This window comes from Haliaeetus albicilla, chromosome 3, assembly GCF_947461875.1.
Source record: "Haliaeetus albicilla chromosome 3, bHalAlb1.1, whole genome shotgun sequence".
Taxonomy (NCBI): Eukaryota; Metazoa; Chordata; class Aves; order Accipitriformes; family Accipitridae; genus Haliaeetus; species Haliaeetus albicilla.
Window position 1 is genome coordinate 49,821,572 of NC_091485.1, and position 18,788 is coordinate 49,840,359.

Sequence of the window (18,788 nt, forward strand, 5' to 3'; positions counted from 1 at the left end):
TGCACTTACCACAAGAAGGAAGAAGGAAAACTGGTGCCATGAGTTGAGAGAGACTTCTTCTGTATAACCTGCAATTTAGGCAGGTTTCATACACAAAATGCAGAAATTTCACCACCATGGCAACTCAGAAAATATTCATGAAGGTGACTTGCCACATATTATTTAAACTGGATTGATACCCTTTTATTTTTTAATTGCTCTAGGTAGGGAGACCTTCTGAAAAAACAACAAAAAAAATCACATCACTTTTACATTCAAAAATATCAATCCTCTTTTGGTTCCGTAGCACGTCTCATAAGCACATGTATACTTATTCTCCTATCAAAAAGGCAGCTACAAATACCTAACCTTCCAAGTATTTAACAGAATTAAGCATGTATTTAATTTTAATTAAAAAAAAAAAAAAATCAGGCATCTTTGCCTTCTCAGTAACTCCCCACCCATGGAATTGATCCTTAAATCCTGGAGTTGTTTCCCCTTTAACGTAGACAACTATCTTTGCATGCATACGTAAAGATGACAGTCCACTGTACCCTCTTTCCAACTACTTCATAGCAACCTAAACATTTAATACATAATCCTTTAAAGAAATTTGAGTGAATTTATTGTATAAAATTATGATTGGCATGGTACAGAAAAGTTCCTTTTAATGCACATTTCCCATTAACTTGTACACAAATATTACAAGTATCAAGCAAAATGCAAAAGTCTTAAGAACTAATTCCATACTACAAAAGTGTTCACATAGTGAAGTTACTCTGGTTACAAAATGTCATGGAAATAAAAGCACTTCAAAATACATATTTGGGAAATGTTCTCGAATAATAACACAACCTTTAAGTTAGTTTAAAAACGCAAAGAGATACCCTCTTCAAAACACTATTGTTGATTTGGCAAGATGGAGCAAAGTTCAGATCAGTTCATTTACTGAAGGATTGTTCTTTCCAAGAAAAACAAAATTAAAAACCTTTAGTTAAGAAAGGGCTCAATTATACTATGATGACAAATAACGCCATCAAAAAGTTATCTGGCTCTCTTGTTTTCACACAGGAGCTGTCAGAGGCAGAGATCCGTAAATGAACACTTCCAGGTATATAGATTGCCTTTTCAAAAACAAACGAACCAAAAAAAATACCAAGCCCCAAAACAACAAAAAGGAGACAATCTGAACTTTGTTGTTTCATTTAACTAGTTCAGTTCCTTAGGTCACAAGACCCAAGAACAGCGGTTTGCAAAGGATACATACTTAAAGAACAAAATTGAACTTCCACTACCAAGGAATGCGTAGATGTCAAGTTATGCAAGTACTATACATCCTCACAGTAAGGCTGTTAGAGGCTATCAGATCTCTGCTTCCCAACGACCTTGAAAACCTGCTATTCTCAACAAGACAAAAATGCTTGAATGCAACAAACAACCTTACAAAAAGGAGGCACCATCATACTATTAGAAAACAACAAAATTTTGAAGACTGAAATCATCCTTGAAAACCTACACAAAATAACTACAAAAATAAGCAATACATTACATTATTTTTGTATCAGATGACTTGTATGTATTTGAGCAATTCAACATTGGTACGTATTTCTACATGAAACTCACACCTACAAGACATCATGTTCAGGCATTATTGTTGTTTTCTTTTTACACACACACACAAGTTACTATCGGGTTATCCAGTCTATTCAAATGCAGTGAAAAACAGTCCACAGCACACATAAAAGGAGCATTATCCAATACAGTGTTGTCTTGCAAAAATGGAGTCAGAATTCCTGAGTCTCAGAGACATTACTGTCCTCCTCTGTTACTGGATTATTTATTTTTCCAAGGAGAACCTCTAGTTTTCATATCTTCACTCTGATGAAATTTATAATAGATTGCATCTTTTAAAAAATGTAGAACTTTTAGCAAAAACATGCCAACCAAAGTGAATTTTTAAAGCTTTTTAAAGGGAGGGGGGGTTCACTTACAAAATAAAGGCCACCTTCATGTACGATTGGTACTGCCGGTATCCCATCACTTTGTTTAAAGGAGAGATTTAGCTTCCTATTCTGGAAGCCTTATTACATGCAGTCATGCGAGTTGAAAAACTCCATCCTTTTAACAACTAAAAATATTATAAATAGGACTAACGTGGAACAGCCCTGTGTTACAATCACCAAGGTGGTAAAACCAAAGCAACAATTAAGTCATGAAGTCTCCTTCAAACAGTCACTGCAATCTATTATAACTTCTGTATTTTCCCTTTTACTTTGCATATTACACAGTGTAACTTAAAATGTTATTTAAGAGCACTTCAGTCCCACAATGTAGGATTTAAGCTTGTGTGAATACATACGCATGGCTCTGCAACATTTTTAATGACTTACAAAAATACATTCAACCAAAACTTTATATAGGGTTCTCTTTTTTTTAAAATCAAAAATGAAGGAAAAGCCAAAAGGTCCCATCATTAGCTAAATAATACACTCCAAGTTCTAGAAGCAATTCCAAAGCAAAAGCACATTCAAGAATAACATACATTGAATTGCATACTTTCTCATTCATCTTTATCAGTAATAAAATTCTACTGCATATAATTATTCAGCCTTATAAATAATGCAAAGCAGAAAAATATTTACCTCTGTGCTACTTTTCTCAATTTATAGAAGCATTTCTCAGTTTATAGGAGGCAAAGGAAAAAAACCTAAAGTGCAGACTACAGGCCATGACAGGCATAATAAATGACCAAAGGTGCAGCCAAATTTGCATTTACATCTTAAGTTACTTCATCATCTTTCTTTTCTTGCTAGAAGTCACCCCATGTGCAATTGAAGAGCTGGTCAGTTGGTTTGTGCCACAGTACAACCTGTAACCACTTGTAATTTTTTTGAAAACTAGTTGAATTGTCCATAGATATTTCTAGGCAATAGCTTAGGTTCACAAAACCTTACTTTATTAATACTTGAAATCACACAATATTGACACCTCCTCCAGAGAATGCTACTGTCCTTTTGTTGCAGTATGTGGTTGAACCACTGATGCTTGGTTGACTGTCTTTAACAAACGATGTCTTCATTTCCATTTCGCACGCTACAATAGCTGCATTCAGTTCCACTTGAGCTCGGTGAACAACATAAAACATGAGTCCTATACTTATGACAATCTGCAAATAAAATAAAAGAGTGTTGCAGGCTACATAAACTGTAAGCATGAATACAAAGCAACTCTTCTGAACAAAACAAAAAAGTCGTCGACACAAAGATTCATGGAGGCATTTGTTAACTCAATGCTTCACAGGCAAAACATTAGAAGGGAGATAAACTTAACCAATGAGTGGCTCTAAACCTACATATGCTAACAATGTAACTAGCATCTCAGAACATAGTCATTACATAGAACTTAAATATTTATATGAATTGAAAAGATGTTTTCTTTCTTTCCATCGACATCCACATACTTGTTAGAAAGCAATTCCTTCACCTTCTCTCTTGGCAAAAATATTTCCACAAATTAAGTGGTGTATTTCTGTAAGTCAAAAGGCCTGTTGTTCTCCATGTACCAAGTGAATAATAGGTTGAAACTGTACTGAGCATCTGCAACTTGCAAAACAGCAGAGACAGAGGATGATGCACAGTAAAGGAAATAAAACTTCTTGTCCTTGCCCCTCTGGTATGGAAGATAGCAGAGAGGAGCAGTGTCACTGTGCTTCTCGGATATCAGGACTAAACAGGACAGATCAGAGTTTCTGAGCGACTTATAGTAGTCTGTATGGGAAGAACTTGGTTTCTGGAGGATGGCTCGGGGAGGGGACAGGATGTTGGTGGTATGATTTTGGGGGTTTTTTTTGTTTTAAGGAGGAAAGCAGCCTTTGGTTTCAATAAAACACCAGTTAAATTTTCAGTTGAGATACTCCTTAAAAAAAAAAAATCTTCAAATAAAAAAAAAAAATCCATCTGTCTCATAGTGACAGTCCCATTGAAAGAAGCAAATTCCTCTGCCTTTTTTAAGAATGTTTTATGAAACTAGCTGGAATCTGCAACTTCCTTCAAAAAACCAAAAAGGTTATATTGTTTACAACAGAACCTAAGTTTTTACTCCAAAATGTGAACTTCATTATTAATTGGGGTTAATAGGGTTATGTTTTAACATTAAGGACTATCACTTAAAGCATCTGTCAGCATGGCATAAAAGATGCTAGAATACGACCAAGATGATTGACAAGTACAGTCATAGGATAATTGCAGCTGGAAGGCATCCCTGGCAGTCTCTATCCCAACCTGCTGCTCAGAGCAGGGCTGGCTGCAAGATCAGACCAAGGCTGCTCAGGACTTTTGTCCAGTCAAACCTTGAAAACTTCCAAAGATGGAGATTTCACAACCTCTCTGGGCAACTGCTCCGCTGCTTGACTATCCTTGTGGTGAGAAAGATTTTCCTCACAAATTCAAGTTATACATTTCCAAAACTGGCCAATGTAAGAGTCAAAAACAGACTACAGACACCGAATTCTGAATACAGAGGAAAAATCCTATTCTAAAAGCTTAGCCAAATATTTAAATTTGTCTTCTTTCAGAAATATTACTACCAGTAACCTAGTTCCCTAGATGAGTAATTTAAAAAAATATATACACACAGACAACTATGAAATGTGAAGGATTTTTAGAGTTATTTACTAAATCAAAGTCCCATTAAAGCCCAGCAAGGCAAAGCACCAGGTAGATGCCTGAAAGTGGGAGAACATAAGTAATTCCTCCACTAACAGGCTCCCCTTGACTTAGGTCCCAAGGATTACTCTCAAGGAGGTGAGGACTCCTATTCATTCAGCCTCTCCAGCTAGCACTTACCTAACTGACAGTTATAATCCACAAAGAGGAGCCAATGTCATTTAAAAAAAAAAAAAAAAAAAAGGGAAAAAAAGGGAAAGACCACTAAAAACTACTACCCTGGAAATAACATTTCATGACTAAAACGAAAGCTGATCAAGTAACCATTTATTTTCTCTTTGATCTATTGATCACATTTACAAAGGCATTTTTAATACTCATAAACCTGTCGTATGAAGTATATAAATTATATGTTCTTTTTAAGAACACATAATTTGGGGGGGGGGGCAGTTAAAATGGTTCTAGACTTAGTTTTCTATCTTAGCATTGTTAAACGTCAGCTTTATGACTGTAAAAACTGAGGAAGATAAATGACTGCAGTACCAACTAAAAGTCTGCAAACCATGGTAACTGCTGGTCAAACACAGCCTGAAGCACCAACGCTGTCAGAGCAGGTTTTAATATATAATCTGGTTCTGAAATACTCACTATCTCTGTGCTCGTAACGGTCTCAGACTTAAGGATTACCGCCAAGATTTACTGACAAATTATTTCATTGGCTAAGCTCATGTAAAGGTACTATATACTTTTCACAAATTTACTCACTTGCAAAATTAGGTGCATTTCTACAGCACTTTTCATCCTAAATACCTATGCAAAATCAGGAGTGTTCAACGCTAATAGGGAACACTGAACAGGTGCTGGGTCTAAGCACCCTGAGCACACTACTTCACAGTCAGTGGCACATCAGCTTTTGTGTAGGGGGGCGTTGACAAGTCTACAATTCAGCAGGAAATTACCACAGAGGGCAAGAGAAGAAAACTTGACAAAACTGTGGCAGAAAGAGAAAAAGAGAACACTGAGTAAGTTCTGGTTTGTGTCACGTGAGGTATGAAAGAATTAAATTTTTCTAACAGAAGAAAGCAAAATCAAAAGAGAACAGTACACTGGAAACCCATTTCCCTGGGTATCTAGCAGTCAATAAGCCTGTGAAAAAGAAACGTCAGCTCAGTTTTACACAATCTACTGAAAATACCAATAACAGAGCTATACATCAAACACTTTTTAAAACCTGTTACTTTTCAATACCACATGCCATACTTGCTTGGCTCTCAGTCTGTAAGAGGTTGGCTGCCTCAGACTAGGGAGCTGTTATGCCAACAAAGAGCAGCTCTTAAGCCCTGAGACATGCATTGCCCCAAACCTCCTGCAGCCCACCCCTTTTACACTGCAGGCTGTACAGTCTGAAAGAGAAATCAGCAGTGCTGAATCTCTCTACATCTCATACATGTTCCTACAGGCATGCAGTTTCCCAAGCTAAGATTCAATGACTTGAAGAGACAAAGCTACAGGAAGGAAACTTGCCTACTGTCTCCAGAAGCAAAGTCCTGTCTTGAATCCCACTGGTACAGCAGATGAGCAAGAAATTAGGGGGATAAAGAAATAAACTCAAACACAAGAAAACGACTGTTTCCAAGAATCATTGCTTACCCAAACAGTCAGAAACTGACATTACTGTTACCAAGGTCTATGAGAGCAATTATTTTCTTACCTGTAAACTGAATATAAAATAGCCACTAACACTTTGTTCTGCAATCACATCCTCCATGGTGCGCAAGGTAGTGCCCAAGTATGAGTTTAGGAGCTGAGTAGGAAGCAGCCCAACTGAAGAAGCCATCAGGTAGTTCGGTAGTGACAAATCTGTAATCTGAGTAAAAGAAAGTGTAAGAAAGCGAGCACAGCTCCAACACAATCTAGATGCAGAAACCACCAGACTGCTGCTCCCACAAGCATCCATGCAAAAAAATGAAATCATTTATTACATTCCTTCACTGAAACTTTCCACTGTATGTGAATCTAAGATAACACAATAAAACAGTACGTGGCTAGTTTTCATCTGGCCTTTTTGAAGTTACTAGGTTTTATTTCATTTCATCTTACATTACACAACGTCTCTGTGCAAAGGTCATTAACTACGGATGCAATTACACTGTTCATTGAAGATGTTTATTTCTTCATGGTGAACGGAGCCCTACAATTTATGAGAATTTGCTTGCAGGAAGAAATTACTTTACCAAATGTGAAGGTCTAAAGCAAAAATCTATTTGCTTTGCTTTTTACATGTATGGCAACTAATAAAAGAGGTAACTGTTCAAAACGTCACTGTATTAAATATGATCTAGGTAAACAGAATGGCAGATATGATTTGCCCCTGCAAGGGAAGTTATATACTCACTAAGATACATATATCTATCAGTGATCTCTAGTAGCAATATCTATTATCTATCAGTGACACACATGGGTATCATTAAGATTCTCTACCAAAGATATTTTGTGTCACACTTTAATTAGTGAAAAAAACCAGTACATGGGGCTATAGCTGTTTGCTAGTTTCTCTGGAAAAAAACACTAATAATACTTCAAGATATTTTCCTCTCTTTGCTGTGAAATTTCTGTTCTGAGTCAGTATGTGGACAGTTTACAAGGGAACAAAGTACACAGCACTAGCTAAATTAGTACCAGCAGCCATCGGGAAATATTAAATTCAAGAGCCAAGAGGCCAAAAGATATTTACACAAGAAAAATGAAAACAGGAGGAAACTATGGGTTAAAAATTAGTATGAAAAGGGTGATTTTGAAAGAAGCAGCCTAAGGAATTTTCCAGACAATTCAGTTGATCACATCTTAATAAAACAAGTTCTAATTAAGAACAGCCCCTAACACTGGGAGGCTACATTGAAATTATTGACCTTGACAGTTTTGTACAATGTCGAAGACAAGAGAATAGCAGCAAAGTTACTCATTTCATCATCCTATTCTTAAAATAAACTTTGGTTACTATGAAAGTCACAGTGCTGAATTCTCAGAGCTCTAAGAACCATCAGTGTTAAGTTTCTGGGAGGACAGAAGGGCAATGGCGGAGGAGAACGCAGTGAAGCATAAAGATTAAGAATAATTCACTGGAACAAGACCCATTAAGCCAATTCCAAACTTCACACCGCAAATTACACGTCCCACAGACTGAAATACATACAAGCAACGCAAATAATACATTTCCCCTTCTATAAAAGATTAATTTAGATTTTGAATGAAAAAGCACTATGGAATTATGTCAGAACTTCATATTTGACTGATGCTTTGAGAAGTCTTACTTTTTATTTATTTATTTAAAACTTTATAGTAATCTCGGCCATGTAATAAGAATGCACAACCAAAACTTCCCATATTGGCAAGGGAATGAAGGAACTGCTATTAAAAGTCTCTGAAATACTAATGCTGAGGCAAGATTTGCTAAGTAGGACACTGTCATTAAATCTAATGGAGCTGGGAAACTTCCCAAAGATTGTTTTAACTCCCAGGCACCTCTTTCATTTCTGTATACATATTAAGGACACTTTGGTTGCAGAGCAACACGTTTGCACAGCTGGATCTGTCCTGCAGCAACTGGACCTCCTGGGCGATGAGAGAGACTGTTTCCAAAGGGGAGGCTGCCAATGGACACGCTGGACTGAGACTTGTGCTTCCCACTAAAATGAAAGTCAAGGGCGGGGGGGGGGGGGGGGTGGAATTTACAGGTGCCCTTTTAACTGCTGGTTTGTAGGGTTTAGACCTACAGTGGTATCCTTTCCCCTGGAAGGCAGAGGAATTGGACAGCATCCCTACCTAAGAAACCTGAGAAATTTTCAATAAAACTTACAGCTTTCCATGTGTTTCCTTCTACGAAACTTTACCTGTTCTAGAAACCTGCCAGACTGGGGTCTGTGTGGCCAAGCTGCCAAACAGAGGCTACCACGACTCTGTTTCTACAGAAAGCTCAAGCCAACAGAAATTAACAGTGAAATCCCAATGCAAGCATGGATGCAATTGTTATAGGCCATACCGATGTGTTAAAACAAAACTAAGAACTACCTAACCACTCTGGTAACAAAAGTGTTAGCCAGAAATTCTCCCACTAAACCTTGGACAGGCCTTGTTCAGTAAAACTTTTGTGTATTCTTTGCAGCTGACACCTTTGGATCAGTCCTGTCAAAGAATAAATGCTTGTGTCAGGACTTTGTTGGGAGCTCACATGCCTTTGGGGATTGCAGCAGATTTCTCACCCCTCAATTTATGAAATCCTGTGTTTCAGATCAGATAGCAACCGAGACCAAAGAACAATTCTGATGCTCTTTACTTTCTCCAGAAAACCCCACCAAAAAACCCAGGTAGCAAATAAAAAACAAACCAAAAAATAGCTAGCAACTTTTCAACAAGCAAAGTAAGCAGCCTGCATGTTCCTGCAAAGCAGGTACCATTTCTTGAACTCTGATTTCACTGTGTGCCTTTCTCGAACCGGAGATGCACACTGGGACACATTATTTCCTCTGTACAATACTCCTCTCAGAGGAGAAAGAAGAAATATGAATTCTGATCTAAGCTACACCTGGCACTGCAAATAATCAGTCTGCACAAATCTAGCTCCAGGGACCCAGTAGTGGGAAGGAGGTGATAACCTGCATACCAGGCCTCCTTCCAGACCTGCCTTCAGAACACTCAGCTGTCAAGGGGAGAGGGCTGCGCATGGGCAAACACTTAGTAAGAGCTATCAGGCCACCCTGGCACCACAGGAACGATAAGTAAGCAAAACCCACTCAAAGAGAAATACAAACATGCTTTCAGTTAAGAAGTTTCTAGGTCTTCCAGAAAGGCAAGTAAATACATTACCCCAATGCTCCTACTATCAGCTCTTTCCCAAAGAGCAGCAGAATGACCTTAAGAAGCAAGATGTTCATGTCTGGCTGGTGAGAAACTAAGACATCCGTGTTAATTTTCTTCTTGTGCTGTTTCAAATAATATCATCCCATCACTAATCAAATGCTAGGAAGCTCTTCCTTCCTTCTGTACGCTCCTCTGCAATTCAACCTCCCCAGAACCCTCAGCAGATGGTACACACCACTGAACAAGTGCTTGTAGAAACTCATTAGTCCCAGCCCTGCAGATGACCCCTCTCACATCAAGGTTATGCCTTGTCCTGGACCTCATGTGTCACTTCCTCCCTTCCCTCTCATTTAAGCATTCTCAGTATCTCCAGTTTACTTACAAATATGCACAGAGAAAACATGCATAGACCAGACTGCTGGCAAATTAAAGATGTGCAGGTTTTCTTAACTTCACTGTTCTTTCTTCTACTATTAAGAGCAATCCTTTTCAAATTCATTCCTGAACTTGCTAGCACAGGGAATGGATAGATAGTTAGGGCACCCCAAATCCCCTTGCATTATAAACACAAGTAGACCATTAAATTTTCAAATAAATCAGTTTCAAAGAAATGACAACTCAGGCTGCGTAGGCAGAATTTTGTATTCTATACGTAGCTTAAACTTGACTCACAGCGAGAAACTGCCTTGAATCCCCAGATTTGCATGCAACATTTTATTTTGCAGTAATCTAGTAGTTCATACTAAATGTTCTCGGTTAAAAATTGAGCACACTGTGCTTTATTTGACTATGCTGCAAAGTAATAAATCCAGAATAATAAATGTAAACCAAACTAATTTTAGCAGGCAACATTCAAGTTATCTGGCATACTCAAGAATCTGGTTTCATCTCATTTCCTATCTGTTATTTTAATACTGATACCTTCCACTTGGAAAGAAAATTATTTAGCTTGCGATACTTAGAGAATACAAAGCACTGATATACAGCATCATTTTAATATTGCACTGGCCTGAATACTCTGCTGAATCTTGCTTCCAACAGAATGGTTATGCCAGGAAGGAAATCATTTTAACTCAGTAATTCTCTGGTCAGTTCTTCATATCCAGTACTGCCCTACAGCATCTGCTGACTACTTCAAGTGATGCCCAGAAGCTGTGAACAACCAAAGCACAACAGCTCTCCCCACTTTAGGAGAGTCACACTAGAGAAGAAGCTTCATCTGCTACACCAGGACCTTGGGCTCCAGGGGTACTCTGCTCCTGGCTGCATGGGTCTAAGCTTCCTCAGTCCTGCAGTAACACAGGTAAACAAATAAAACAGCTGAGGGTCTTCTCATTCATAACAAGGAAATGGTTAACAAATCTGCTTAAAAAGAAATTATAAGTTGCTACAGCTTTTATCGGCAGGAGATTGCAGCTCACGAGGCAAATGCCCCAGCGCACACAGTTTTATACACAGCAATTTTAAATATTTGTTGTGGGTGTTAACCCCTAAAAATTGTGTGGATTAATTTTTTCTTAAATAACAAATTTGGTATTCAGTGACCTACTCATTTCAACCAGATGATTCTGCCAAAATTAAGCAAGCGCTTCAGAAGGGTACAGGATCAGGAGTGCTGATGGGGGATGGAAAGCGTGCTATAAGAAAGTGGCACACCAAAACACTTGTTTATAGGGTCTCTTACATTAAAGAAGATAGGAGTTACTGTTAAACATTGTGAAGTATTTCACAATCTGGTTTGCTCTGTTTTGATTTCACCGAGCTAGCAGACACTACTGAGGCATAACACACAGCCAAAACCATATCCTTCAGCCAAAGCATTCAGGAAGAACTGACGGTCTGAAATTGTCATCATCAGCATGATGGCACTCAAAAGCAATACCCTCTACATTCGTCTACACTTTCCCCTTTAAGATGATCAAAGAGAACAGTGAGATCATAAGTTTTAAATAATTTTTCTTAGAGAATGTACCAATCTTCATCTAAAAGTAGAAAGAAAAGCAAGTCCAACCCTTTCCCAAACTCAAGTTTAAATTAACTTTCAGTACCACTCCGGTGTACCAAGTCCCTTTTCAGCTGTGAGCCTACATCTTAATGCTCTGTCCAAACTGCGCAACCTCTCTTGTGTCCATGGACTTAACACTCTTTATGGATTTGTTAGATGTATGCTACAAACAACCACCAAACTGAGCAAGAATTTTAATCTGTCCGCTTCTTCCTTTCCAATATGGTTATTTATATTAAGTAGCTGAGGGAGACCTGGCAAGACTGCTTAAAAATCCAACTTTTCCTCCACTCAGATCACTTTAAAAACACAAGCACTTTAAAACTGCTGTGTTCTCCGCAGATTTTGCTACACAGCTCTTTGGTGCTTCTTTCTAACACCAGAACAGAGTCTCAAAAGCCGGACAGCAACTCTAACGCAATGCCACCGAACGAGGCACCTCGAGAACCCGCCTGCCGTCCCTCTGCAAGCGCGGAAGAGCCACTCGCAAGAGCGGGCAGGGGGGCTGCTTTTACCGTTGTTAAAAGAGAAAGAAACCAAAGTTTCATCTGGGGAAAGGGGGCAACCTCCACCAGCCACCCTGGCCGCCACGCTGCGAGCCATCCTCCCAGCCAGAGCGTCCTCCTTGGCCACAGCCACGGGGCTGGGGCACGCGGCCCAGGCCGGGACTCACCGCGAAGACGGCGTTCTGCAGCCCGAAGGGGATCGGCGTCAGCCGTGCCAGAGCCACCACCTTGAGGCCGCCGCCGCCCTCCACGACGCGGACGATGGCGCTGAGCGTCTCGCTGCCCTGGATCCTGGCCCGCGCCCAGCGGGCCAACAGCCGCTTGCAGGCCACGTGGGCGACGAAGGTGCCGACGAGGACGCCGAGCACCATCAGCCCCATGCCCAGCACGAAGCCGTAGAGGTAGCCGGCGGCCACGTTGAGCAGGATGTAGCCCCATCCGCAGGGGAAGGACACGACGACGAAGCCCACGGTGAAGAGCAGCACGCCGGCCAGGCTGTCCAGGCTCTCGGCCCAGAGCAGCAGGTCCCGCAGGTACTGGCGCACCAGGGCCAGCGAGGCGAAGCAGAGGGCCGCCAGGACGCACACGCTGAGGCAGCTCTTGCACCAGCAGGTGCCCAGGAGGCAGCAGGAGCAGCGCCAGCCCCGGGCCTCGGCCAGCCCGGGCCCGCCGCCGCCGCCCGCCTCGGGCAGCTGGCAGAGCAGCAGCTCCGCCGGCGGCAGCCCGCCCTGCTCCGCGTAGGGCCCCAGCAGCAGCCCGCCGGCCCCCGCCGCCTCCGCCGGGACGAAGCCGACGGCGTCCCCGCCGCCGCCTCCTGCCGCCGTCCCGGCGGCTCGGGACAGCCAGCGGCCCAGGTCCTGCCGGGCCCCCTGCGCCGCCGCCTGCTTCACGGCCCGGGAGAGGAGCTGCAGCGCCGCGGCCCCCGCGCCCCACATCCCCCCGCCCCGCCGCCCGGCCCCGTCGCTCCCCGCCTCCCCACGCAGCCTGCGGGCAGGGGCGGCCGCTCCCTCATCGCCCCGCCATGGCCCGGCTGCCGGCGGCGGAGCCCAGCCGAGGGCCGGGCGGGGGCGGGGAAGCGGCAGTGGGGAGGGCGGGGAGGAGGGGGCCGCGCTTCGCCGCCGCCGCCGCCGCGCGGGCCCGGCGGGCGGAGGGGCCGCGGCGGCCTCCGCGCTGCCTCCCCTCTCGGCCGCGCCGCCGGGGCTGCGGCGTTAGACGGCGGCGCCGCGCTCTCCGTCCCGGCAGAGGCAGCGGCGGCCCTGGCGGAGCGCGAGTCCCGGGGGGCGGCAGCGGCGGCGGCAGCAGCAGAAGCAGCGGCGGCAGCGGGGCTCCATCTCCAGGTGCGCTGGGCTCCCGCTCCGCCCCGGCAAGCGCCTTCTCGGAGCGGCGGTGCCGATGTGGCAGCCCGGGCGCCGCTGGCAGCGGAGGGGGAGGAGGCTGAGCTCCGGCACCAGCCGCGCTCTGCCCCGCTGTGGGGCTCGGCGGCAGCGCCGCGGCCCGCCCCCCGCTCGGCCCGGCCCCGCCGCGGCCCGCCCCCCGCTCGGCCCGGCCCGGCCCGGCCCCGCCGCGGCCCGCCCCCCGTTCGGCCCGGCCCCGCCCCGCGTCGGTCCGGCCGGGGTGTGCCTCCGCGGGCCGCCACGGCCCCTCCCGCCTCGCCCTCGCCCTCGCCTCAGGCAGCCGCCCGCCGGCCTCCCCGCCGTTTTCCCGCCGCGTTCTCAGAAGCGCCCTCCTTGGCGGCGGAGCCTTAGCGGCGGGATCCGGAGGGGCCGTGCTGCGAAGCTGGTTGTTTTCTGTCAGAGGAGCGCGTGGTTGAGGCGTCTCTGACGAGACGGTTACTCTTGGGCTCCCGTGACGCGTCGGCCACTTTCCCGTGTCGCAAACACGCCGGTGTTCTCCTCTTCACCGGCGAGACAAGGCTCTCCCGGCCAGCGGCCGGGGGTTTGAGGCGAGGGGTGACAACCGAGGCCCCTCAGCTCCGCGACTGCTGCGTGGTGCTTGCGGCATCGCCGCATCGGGACGGCTTGGCTCACCCAGCTGCCGGGCCCACATGCCTGAAGGCTCAGACACACTTTTGGATGGCTTGAGCTTGAATTTTGAGCCATTGCTAGAAGGAAAGAAACAGCCTGAATATGCAGTGAGGGCTCAATTTCGAGGGGTGTTTTCTCAGGAGCCTCGCTGAGGCTTGACAGCTTTGCGGGTCGCTTTTGCTCTGGTGTTACTAATGTCAGGAACCATATAGTGCAGAAAGCATTTTGTTTTCGTTCCAACGCTTAAATGTACAATGTGCTCCGGTGGAGTTATATTCCTCTGCTGGGAAATTTGCAAGTGTATATAAAATGAGAATGTGTGTGGGAGTTGTAAAGGTTAAAGGGTGAGTGGAAACACCCCCCCCAGAATCTCAAAATGAAGAGCATATCTTGAAGAATGTACTGCAAATACATTCACTTGCAAAATACGCCGTTAGAAATGATATAACCTGGGAAATGCAACAAGTCAGCAGCCTAAGAAAATGACAGATGTCTTTGAGCACCACAGCAGAATAAAACAAACCTGGGAGACTCTGTACAGCAGGAAGTTGCAGACAAACACGTCCAGCATAATCTGCTTTCTTGCTGTTACCTGTATCTGAATGTGAGCACTTCATTTTGTGTGTGCTCTTTACTTACGATGCAAACACAGGCAGGGCATGCATCCAGCATAGGCAAGAAAGGTCTGCATTACGGCTTGTAAAGGATGGTGGGCATGCTTGTACATCCAGGAAGGCATTTCAGCAAACTGGAGATGGCTGGAAGTTCAGCAGAAAAACAAGAAGACAAAATATTAATTTCTGGTTTTATACTAAGAGCACATATGTCTTTGATGTGGATTCAGCTTGTGTATATTTTTGTTTTATGCTGCCCCTACATTTCTGCATTTAAAGTGCGTAACCTTGTGCTCAGAGCTGGAATGAATCTGCTGCTGCCGCTCCTAAAAGCTACAGGGTTCTGTATGTATAATCACAGAAAACGTACGTGAAAAGGGACCACGAAAGGGTATGAGGAACATAATGGTCTATCTAAGTGACAGTCCTGACATTACACTCCAACTTATAAAAATATTTTAACTAATTGGTTAGTGGAGATGCTTCTTCAGTCCCTAGGAATAAAAAGGCTGAAACTCCTTGACCTCATCTATTGTCTGGCCACCTAAAATAGCTAATCCTGGCATTGTACAGATCCTTGGAGCAATAGCTCAGGAACGAAAGACAACACACAGTCAGATTTTGAGTGACGCAGACCATGGTCATGGAGCAAAAGCTGAAGCATCTTTGGATAAACATCCAAGCGCGGCCGCAGGAATTCAGCAGGACTCAGGCGGAGCTGGGCGCCTCTCCCGCCTGCAGAGCGGATACAGCTACAGAGCTGAGAGGCAGCGTCAGCTGGCTCCTGTGTGTCTTCGCGGTGCGCTCTTACCATCTGAAGGGGTAAAAACCGGAACTCACAGCCCCTTGAAAATGTGCCAAATTGGCACATTGCTGGACAAAATGCTGGACAAAATGGTCCGCCTTTCAGACTTACTAGTCAGTGAATCATGAGATATTCCCATACTATGGATGATGCAGTTGCAATGGTGTGATGATATAAACAAGGCAAGATCTGCAAGGAAAAGCAGTTTTCTTTTAATAGACCAATCATCACACTTAGAAAAACAGACAACCTCTTGAGCACACAGCTCCTCGACAAACACTTTGCGCTCCAAAAGATAGTGCTTTTTTTTTTTTTCCCAGGTAGGTTAGTTGATTTAGTGAATAATTTCCAACAAATGTTGTCTCACCTGTTTTTTAAAAAAGCACTGCTGGCCTGATTAGCTTCAGAAATTATTTGAAGTAATAGGAATAAAAATTACAGGTTTAGTACATATGGAGTGAAATGATTACATTACATCAGCTAAAACTGCTCCTATACTTCCTCAGGCTGAGTTACTTCGATTCTCATTAAACTCATCTTTCTTTTGAGCTGATTCCTTACCTGTCTTTACATTTAATTTTGATATTTGTCAGCGAATCAATGTAAAACCTGAGAGGCATAGGGTAACAGCCAGAGGACTGTTCTCCTTCAAGAAAAGGTGTTTCTATAGAAAGATGCTCTCATGAGGATGTAGATTGTAGTGGATATTGAAGAATTTTTGCCATGTGGGTGTATTTTCCAGGCCCATGTTGTAAGTCCAGGGTATTTCCTTGATCTGCCACAAGCAACTCAGAAATGCTATTTTGCATTTTGAAACTCTGCTTCTCCTGTCTCATTTTTTATTTCAAGGAATATCAGGATGCAAACACACCCAACTAAGCATGTGAGTCATCCTACTGAAATGAAAGACGTGACTCATTTAGGCCCATGCAACTGGTCCACACTGAACAGGGGTCCTGAAGCCAGAGAGTAGGATACATTAAGCCACAAATCAGGAGCCAAAAGAATTCTGAGTTGCGAGCTCCTGAAAACTTGCCATAGTTATTTCTGAATTGCTCTTTGGGAGGGAGAAGCAGGACTTTTTTGAGATGATATTAAGGACTGTAACTCCAGTGTACTTCTAAATGCCTGTGCTGTTTAATTTTGTCAGCATTAACGTGAAGGTCCTTTGTTGGGAACTGCAACATTGACTGGAACTGTGTCAGGAATAACCATTCTTTGGCCACAGCAGGCTGTCATTAGAAGTGCCCTCATCTTGTCTGCAGTCTTCCTTGTCATGTGTTCCTTTCCATGCACATGAAGGAAGGTGCATACACTTTGCTCATGCAGGCATTACACTTTTTTGCTACTTAACAGAGAATGAGTTGCAGGGATTTGGGGGAAGATATTAGCAAGGAGCAAGCCATGACCAGAGGAATTACTCTGGTAGACGAAATTAGGTCTGTAGGCTATAGCCTGGGCACCACTGAGTTGGGTCGTTACATTTTAAATACATGTGCATTCATAGCTTTGTCAAAGTGAATGAGAAGTAAGCTGAAGCAAAACAATGCTATCATGTAGCTTTGTACGAGGTTGGTTAAATTCCCAGTGAAAGGTGATAGTTCCGAAGTTACTGCATCAGGAATGGGAGGTGTGAGAGGAGAAATGGCACTATTAGCAACTTATTTTTTGACAAATGTTGATGAAGATGTAACAAAGCTTGCATTGCTTTCACCTGGAGCTATCTAGATGAGAAAAGATCTTTAAATAAAAGATACAAACATAAAAAATGAAATGTCCATAAAACTCAATAAATGTATGCATTAAAGAGTACTACTTTTTAAGTCTTAGCGTGGGAATCCAGACTGTTATTTTGCAGCTTGACTGAGTAGATGTCTACCTATAGGACTAGAAACTTTATTACTTTATTTATAGTTCCAGCCTCCCAGATAAGTGCCATACAGTCATGTTGAAAACATTGAATGATTTGATATACTATCATAAACTCATATAATTCAGAAAATGAAAGTGTTTATTTTCATACATGTTTGTACAGTTAATACAGTGATGTAATAAGAAACATTTCAAGCAGATTTTATTACAACTATATGTAAGGCATGAACAAAAATTAAATACAGTAAGCAATGTGCTGAAATATTTACATCGAAGGGAAGATTATGAGACATCACTCTTATTAGTTATTATATAAATAGTGACACACCTAAACCAAGTCTATTTCAGTAGAACTGAGGATTTATGATGACTTGCATAATATTCCTTAGAGTGTCCTAGCCCAGAAACAGCAAATGAGAAACCTTAAATATCCTTATACATAAGGCAAAAATACAGCTATATACTTGATACATCTATAGCTGCTTTCAGCTCTTGCAGTAATGGAAAACTTTAGCTAATTAATCTTAAAGACTCACATGGGATTCTTCCTTGCAAAAGGATGTCTTTAGGTCGACAGAAGAAACTTCCACCAGTTTTTCATTCCATGAAATGACTGCTTTGTTGCCAAAAGACTGCATTAATCAGGGGCTGTTGGTGTAATGCAGAGTAGCCTAAAGTTTGGAAGTCACGAAATTGCTCACGAGGACTAGACTAGCATTGGCAGCCCTAGGAAATGGTAAGCTATAGAAGAAAGATCAAATTTATTACATTCATAGTGTCGTCCTGAACTGCACAGTGCAAACATTAGATGCACCTCAAAATGTTAACCATGTAATTACTTACTTCTACCAGGGCTACAAACTAGGAATCTATATTTTCGTGCAACAGAATACTTGAGGCAGTTCTTGAGAGCACTAACATTTAGAAGGTGTGCCTTCAAAATGAATTTGGGGTATCATGAAATAAGGTACAGTAAGCAAAGCATATCTGAGGAATAGGAAATTTTCTTGGTAAAGTAATTTAGTGAGGTTGTTTTGCACACAGGTTCTTCTCCCCTTAAAAGTGACTAAAAGAAGAAGTGTATCTAAATATATACGGTGCTCAGGGCACTTTTAATGGGAGGGGTTTTGGAAAATGGAGTTGTTAGCATATCCTTAGGGTCATGTTTTCATCAGTTCCCACACATCTGTGTTTCTAGCAATATACTTTGATATTCTTCAACAAGCTATCACATTCCTTTTGATACATCTGCAATGCTTTTTATCCAATCCCGTATGGAAAAGCTATGTCTCTCTCCTTTTATATATATATACCTTTAAAGTATACTACACTAAGTTGCAAAGCAAAGCAGACTGCATTTTCACTATTTCCATGGCAAGGGTATGGTCCTAGAAGGTTATGGATTGGAGGTCAGTTTCTCCTAATATTTTTGGATCAGTGATTTTTGTAGAACTATTTAACA

The 18,788-nt window shown here is 42.9% G+C and overlaps 1 protein-coding gene across 1 annotated transcript; it reads right to left on the reverse strand.

Moving 5' to 3' along the window:
* Positions 1-581: 581 nt before the first annotated feature.
* TMEM64 (transmembrane protein 64) lies at positions 582-13,196 on the reverse strand. The gene is made up of 3 exons (XM_069779642.1): positions 12,179-13,196; positions 6,355-6,510; positions 582-3,145 (listed from the first exon to the last, which is right to left on the reverse strand). The coding sequence occupies exons 1-3, from the start codon at positions 12,944-12,946 to the stop codon at positions 2,951-2,953; spliced, it is 1,119 nt and encodes a 372-aa protein (XP_069635743.1). The 5' UTR covers positions 12,947-13,196; the 3' UTR covers positions 582-2,950.
* Between the last annotated feature and the right edge of the window lie 5,592 nt (positions 13,197-18,788).

What these genes read in the sequence shown, in the direction of transcription:
- TMEM64 (XM_069779642.1), bottom strand. Translation starts at nt 12,946, where the DNA reads ATGTGGGGCGCGGGGGCCGCGGCGCTGCAGCTCCTCTCCCGGGCCGTG. An exon ending in TGCAGAACGCCGTCTTCGCG is followed by an intron (nt 6,511 to 12,178) that starts GTGAGTCCCGGC and finishes TCTTTTACTCAG; the next exon opens with ATTACAGATTTGTCACTACC. An exon ending in ATTTTATATTCAGTTTACAG is followed by an intron (nt 3,146 to 6,354) that starts GTAAGAAAATAA and finishes TTTTATTTGCAG; the next exon opens with ATTGTCATAAGTATAGGACT.